The following is a 6,750-nucleotide window of genomic DNA, read 5'->3' on the forward strand; positions in this document are numbered from 1 at the left end:
ATATATATATATATATATATATATATATATATATATATATATATATATATATATAGTGTATTCCTGTTATAACAAACACAGTTATAACGAAGTTGCGGTTACGACGAAGTAAAAATTCAGGCCGCAAAATCATCCGCTCTGTGTGTGTGTGTATATATATATATATATACATACACTGAGATTGTACAGCTTATCTGAATGTGATAATAAAAAAACAACAACACAGAAACAAAGAATGGTACATCTCTAGACTACAATAAACAATACCAACAAGATAGTTACAGCAAATGTCTTAAAATTTCATAACATCCCAGTCAAATAAACTCTCAAACCACAACCAAATTCAGTTCATATAACCTTTTATTTACACATACATGTCAACATGGCATATGTTATACACATAACACAGCATCCAAATTTCTTGTTCAACAGTACTCCCTGTTAGCCTTACTGAAATACATAGCATTTTATTCATACCTAAACCAGAGCAGATGACATTAGAATAGTATGTGTATGGTCCTTTTGGCATTTGCTTCTTCATGTAATTATCATCTTACGGACACAAAGTTTGGGATACATTATCTATCAACTGGACAATCAGTGAAGCAACAGGATATGAAATCCTGTGATTATATTTATTCATGATTTGGCCCCCACTCATCTCAGCAAACTTCTCACCATAAAAACCCAGTTTTACAGACTTCCTAGCTCGAATGACACCATGCTCAGTCATCCACGATGGAAGACAAAATAACCTCAAGAGACCATGCTTTTGTTAGTGCTGCACCAAGACTCTGGAATAACCTCCCTCCCATAATCAGACATACATCATCAATCGGAAGTTTCAAAAATCTTCTTAAAACACATCTACATTTTAGGAAAGTTTCCCATAGTCACAGTTCAGTATATCTCTGCATGGTTCCCAGATATCAGATTTCCTCTATAAATTGATCATGCAGTTTTCATTTTATTGTACGATCTTCAGTTAAGAATTAGATTGTGTTACTTTCTTACTATTCTACTTGGGGTTTTTCTCTTTTCATTATATCATATTTTTATGTGCAGTTGAGTACACATGCTTCATAGAAACTGTGCAATAACTATTACACTTACTATTATCAAATTATTAAATTAGTCCACTACTTGAGTGTTAACTAGTCCACTACTTGAGTGCTAAAGTGGCTGAATTTTGAAGTACATTAGCATTTACACCTCTCTGCACTGCACTGAACCTATGTAAAACTAGTGCATCTAAGGGCTATTTATACAAGCATTCTCAGATACACCAGCTTCTTTTGCAGGACAAAATTACAGAACAAAGGCAAAAGAGTATCTGAAGTGCCAAATGTCTCTGAACTGACAAGAGCAATAAAAGCAGGATTTGCATCTGACATGCAAAAGAGGGAAAATAAGTGTTGAAATACACTGGAGGTAATGAATTGACTGACCATCAATTTTTGGATACGCTCGCTTTTTGGGCTCGCTTCTTGTGATCATAGCTATGAAACATCTGATTTCTGTAACTAATATCCCCCTTGTTATAATTGACAATGAAAACAAATATTCCAGCCATAATAAACATGCCCATGAGTCATGTAGAAGCAGTACTACTGGTAATACTAAAAATAAAAAGAAAATATCAAAAACTTAAATAGATGGGCATATATCATGAATTACAAGTTTGCTTCCTCCTTGGAATCTACACAGGTCACACTGGAGTTGTTGTTCTTGGACTGACCACTCATTTTCCCCACAGTGTGCAATTGATGAGGAAGTACACCTGAGTGCAAGTTTCCTCAAAGTAACCAGAACACTCGCAAAGATGTCCAAAGCTTGGAGGTTCTAATCACAGAGGCCATTCTCACTCAGAGAGCTGTCAAGAGCTCCACACCTGACATGATGCAAAAAGTCCAGCGTCCCTCTTCACGTGACCCTCCACGGCTGTCTGGCACCTGTCCTGACAGGTCTTTGTCACACCACAGGCTATTACAGTGGACATTCAAAGGCCAAGGTCAGTGAAAGTTGAAGTAATGGTCAATGGCAGCTGAGAATGCAGCAAAGCCTGCACAACCAACAACTCCAGCCTTAAGTCCCGCTGGAAAAAAAGAAGAAGAAAGAAAATAAAGATGCAAGGGAGGGAAGAAAAAAAAAAGAAGCAATAAGAGACAAAATCTTTACTGGGTTATTGTGTGCTAATTCAAATGATCAATTGCAAGGAAGATCATTTTCATGAATCAGGAAGTCTTTGCCAATACACAACACTCTGAAGTGTGCATTAAAATCATTTATCATACATACATTGTATTTTGAGTCACAACTTTGATATGAAGAATTTTTCCTAATAAACTGATAAGGTAAAATCCAGACCTCTCAACCTTTCTGACTGAAAAAATAGGGATGATTTGGCTCAAAAGTAGGAAAGAAAGAGCAGTTCCCATAGGAGTGTGTAGTAAATTATCAAGAACCAAAACCAACCAAAACAAGAGCTGGGAATGGTCAAAATTAAGATTCTTTCCTCCAAATTCAGAATATTTGCTAGGTCTGAAAATCCATCCCTGTCATATATTGCTCCGTTTTAATAACTTGAGAGCTGTTTTTACTCCTGAAATAATTGATAGTTAGGTTACCTCTGTATCCAATGAGACCTCCAGTAATACATCCAGCCATAGGGCTATTCTTCCAATCACTCTGTCCTCGATACTACCAAATGTACAGACAGAAAAGACAGACAGACAGACAAGAAAAAAAAAAGAGAAAGCCACTGTGAACTCATCAAATTTTACATCTTTACGGAAATGCATATAAACATGCAATACGGTACACACACCTATTTCAGAGTAAAGCAGGAGTTTTGTTGTGAAACATTTCAAAAGGAGTTTAATTTTACACTCCACGTGATAGATAAGAACATAAAAATAACTACACTGTAGATAAGAGAAGATAACAGAACATTGCAATATCTGACTGATGAGATGCCAGTTTATCAACAAGCAAGTTGTCACTTCACTGCACTATTCATCAGTCATCAGGTTAATTACAGTGCCTAGTGCTGAGAGCACTGTTGTTTATGCAAGCCCTCATTTTCTTTGCTGCTAAAGGGGAACACGTCTCATAATAGCAAGGACCTAAAAGTCATGGCAATTATCTTATTATAATATGTATGTTTCTCACTACGTCAGGGTATAAAAACAAAGATACAATGTATATGAAGTTACGACCTGCAAAGTCAACTTGTTAGAAGAGAGTCTGGTTATATCAAACATCTTTAAAAGAAGGTTCCACTGTATTGCTTGTGAATTGCTGCCGGTACTCACTGATTCCACTATGCACTCTGTGCCAGCAAACATAGCACCAATCAGGGCAAAGTTCTTGGCGTGGAAGAAACACTGCTTGCCCATATCCTTGATGACATCCCGTGCCCTCTGCTTTGCGGCGAGCTCGGGGTCGATGGGATTGACGCTAGCTGCAAACAGTCCAATAGCCCCACCAAGTCCAAAGCCTGTGACATAATGAACACAAACATATTTTCACCTTTGAAAGATGCAGAATCTTTTTATTTTCCAAACAGCATACCTTTCTCATAACAATGATAAATTCTTCATAATCTAAATACAGGCTGTTTCTTTGTTAACTGACTTACCAAGTGCAAATAGTGGGTAGGTCGCAACCAAAAGTTTTGTCTTCTGCAATGCACTATGCAGAAATCTCCTTCAGCAAATAATTATTGGGTAAACAAAACTTGATTTCTACTAGTATTCCGAGTACACTAGCTGATTTTCATGAGGGGGGCTCCTGCTCATAAGAATTCCTCCTCATGAGCATCCTGGCCATGCTCATGGGGCCCTCGGGGCAAGATGTTCATGAGGCCCCCTGTTCATCTCTCATCCATCTCACATCTGACATCCTATAACTTTGTTGCTAGTTCCCACAGTGATTTTTTGTAACACACACGTCCACTCTCTATGATGAAAAGAAATATCTGTCTGCTTTTTTTTTGTTGACAAAAATGGAGTTTTAATCAAGCAATGTGCAGCAGCCCACTGAAACATGGGTGCTATCAGGTATGTTCAATGCAGGGTAACCCTGGCGCGGGGCGCTGTAACCAGTAACAGCGCCCCAACGACTTGTATGCAATTTAGTGAAGTACAAGAGCACTGCGATGCTTGCAATTCAGTAAACAACTCATCGTTCAAAACGACACTTGGGATTTGCAACAAAAAGCCACATGTTGTAATACCATATTGTTGAATATTATAGGCAACTTAAATATGTATCCCTCACCATTACCTCTGAAAACAAGATTAATTGTCATTATCATTGAGACCATCTCTGAAAGATGTGGTTCACTATTTTGAACATATCACGTAAATAAAATGATCTGCGCATGCGCGAATCAATATTCATTTTAGTTCTCAGCTTGCCGTCTTTTTAAATTTTTTTCCACACGCATACATTATGTATTATAATATGTGCTACGTTCTATCCACACCCGATCGACTGCAAGGCTGTTAGCGCATGCCCTGTGTAAGTTGTACTATGATACGAAGTGCGGAAGGAGTAAAACCTCGGATAAATTCTTTCACTGGGCTCTTAAAACAGATCATATTGTAAATCGATTTCCGTGCCTCTGATTGTAAGTATCTTATCTAACAGTATGGCTACGAATTTCAGTGTAAAACCCTGTATTTTGGTCTCTGGTAACCAACATACTACGACATACTGTAAACGTGGAAATTTTCGCGGTACATTAATTTTCGCGGATTTCGCGCTACGTTCGGCTAGCGCGAATTCAAAAACGCGCGAATATATCTTCACAATTTTCTATGCACATTTTGAACGGGATGAATGTGTGCGCTTCATCGATGATACATGTACTGCTACGCAATGTACAGGCATGTTTACGCTGCTAGTACTGTGCGAAGAGACGATAGATTGCTGTGTACTGTAGCATGCATGTGTGCACCGCACGCACCGATGCTACATTCCCCCGTAACTACGGTACTACAGTCACAGCTGTACTACGTATTTGAGTGCTTGTACTCGCAGTCGAGCCGCTCGCTACGTCGCTTGTCGTACGCTGGCATAGCAAGCTATGTAGCAGAGGCTTTGGATGAAAGCAGTGAATGTGTACTACAGTAAAGTAACCTGATGCGGAGCGCGAATTTAAGAACCCGCGAATACGTTTTCGAGCCGCTCAGCGTGAAAAATTAATCGCGCGAAAATATTGACGTTTACAGTATCAGATGGTACATCAATAGCCATAGGGCTGCAATGCAACCCCAACTCGGTATGGGTTGGGGTCGATGGTGCGGTTAAATGCAGGGCTGCTGCACCTATCGGCATGACCTGACTCGAAATTTTTGGCTCTCCGCAAAAAAGCATTTGTGTTTCTAAGTATGTAAATCAATGTACAGTTGGACCCCAGTAGTAGTAGCTGGTATAGCAGAATAGCTGGCGGTCTAATTTTGGATGTTGTTCTGGTCAAATTATGGGCAGCTTGACCTCTGTTGTGTATATCAAAAATAGAAAAGCACTCAGAGTGCAGACCTCCTCCAAGTCAGCAACTCATTTCCATAACTGGCATAAAATATGCTGCAATTTCCCAATAGAAGCCTTTGTTTTTGTCATCAGCAGAGCACGCACTTTGCCTTTAGATATATAGTGCGCGTATGTAATCCTTCACTATTCAGGACGCATAGCCAGGCCAGAACTCTCAAATTCACTGACCTTAATGTCCTTATTAAAAATTTCCTGTAAAAGGATTTAGATCTATCACTAAAAAAAATCTAATCATCTGTTCCTCGTGTCATTATCAGGATTATCAACTGTTCCTGCTTCATTTCCAGTGCCTCAGTTTCATTCAAATCCATTCAAAACTTTTGGAGTTATTTTGCAAACAGACAAACCAATGCCGATTGGCGATGATCACTAATTCAAACCTCCTCCTTCCTTGACCTGGCTTGGCGGAGGTAGAGTTCTAACCGTTAATTATGATTATCAATCATTAATAATTTTATCGTCGTTTATTATCGACTTAAGACCGTGACTGCGTGAGAAAGGAAAGCTCGGACACCAAGATAAAGTAGACATTAAAATAGGCGGCGCCAGCGAACATCCATTGGTGACAGGGCATTATTGGCACTGCGATGATGAGCAGCAACGACCAGCATGACGACCCGATGGATGGCTTCATCTTCCCTTCGCCCACGCCACATCGATGTCCACGGGCGCGGGCCACGGCCAGGCCACGTTCCCCTTCGGTACTCACCTAGCACACCGCTGATGACTGTCTTGAAGGTGCAGCTGTCCATGACTCGCTCTACCGTTTGTTCTTCGGGGGTTTTCGGAGGAAAGGGAATACCATACTGTCGCATTTCTGAGTTGTATCTTTTCTTGTTTTCCCCAACTAACGCCTCCATAACTTGCAGCAGTCCAAGTTCGCTGACTTGACCTTCATTTTGTGTCGGCAACATCGACGCGGTTTCCCCGTGTGATCCACTGGAAGCGGCCATCTTGCTTTCCCTTTGTACTACCGCCCTCAACGTCTTTAGATCAGAAAGCTTGTCCGTAGGATTGTTTTTTATGACCTTTTTTTTAATTTTTTTTTTCATTCATTCTGCTGAATATCACCCACAATGTGAATGAGTGCAGTTACGTATCCAAGAACTAAGAAGTGCAGTGATATCTTTTAAAAAGAGCGAAAAGTTGACCGTATATATATTTTTTTTTCATACTTCGTTTCCCGAATCC

The 6,750-nt window shown here is 39.7% G+C and overlaps 1 protein-coding gene across 1 annotated transcript; it reads right to left on the bottom strand.

Annotated features, from left to right (window-relative positions):
- Positions 1–342: 342 nt before the first annotated feature.
- LOC140226797 (mitochondrial import inner membrane translocase subunit Tim22-like) lies at positions 343–6,512 on the bottom strand. The gene is made up of 4 exons (XM_072307221.1): positions 6,269–6,512; positions 3,315–3,499; positions 2,628–2,700; positions 343–2,095 (listed from the first exon to the last, which is right to left on the bottom strand). The coding sequence occupies exons 1-4, from the start codon at positions 6,510–6,512 to the stop codon at positions 2,013–2,015; spliced, it is 585 nt and encodes a 194-aa protein (XP_072163322.1). The 3' UTR covers positions 343–2,012.
- Positions 6,513–6,750: the final 238 nt, after the last annotated feature.

Source organism: Diadema setosum, chromosome 4 (genome assembly GCF_964275005.1).
Source record: "Diadema setosum chromosome 4, eeDiaSeto1, whole genome shotgun sequence".
NCBI classification, from domain to species: Eukaryota; Metazoa; Echinodermata; class Echinoidea; order Diadematoida; family Diadematidae; genus Diadema; species Diadema setosum.

Coding starts and splice junctions, on each gene's coding strand:
- LOC140226797 (XM_072307221.1), bottom strand. CDS start 6,512: ATGGCCGCTTCCAGTGGATCACACGGGGAAACCGCGTCGATGTTGCCG. Junction 3,500..6,268: donor AGTCATCAGCGGTGTGCTAG/GTGAGTACCGAA, acceptor ATTATGTCACAG/GCTTTGGACTTGGTGGGGCT. Junction 2,096..2,627: donor AGGTCTCATTGGATACAGAG/GTAACCTAACTA, acceptor CTTTTTTTCCAG/CGGGACTTAAGGCTGGAGTT.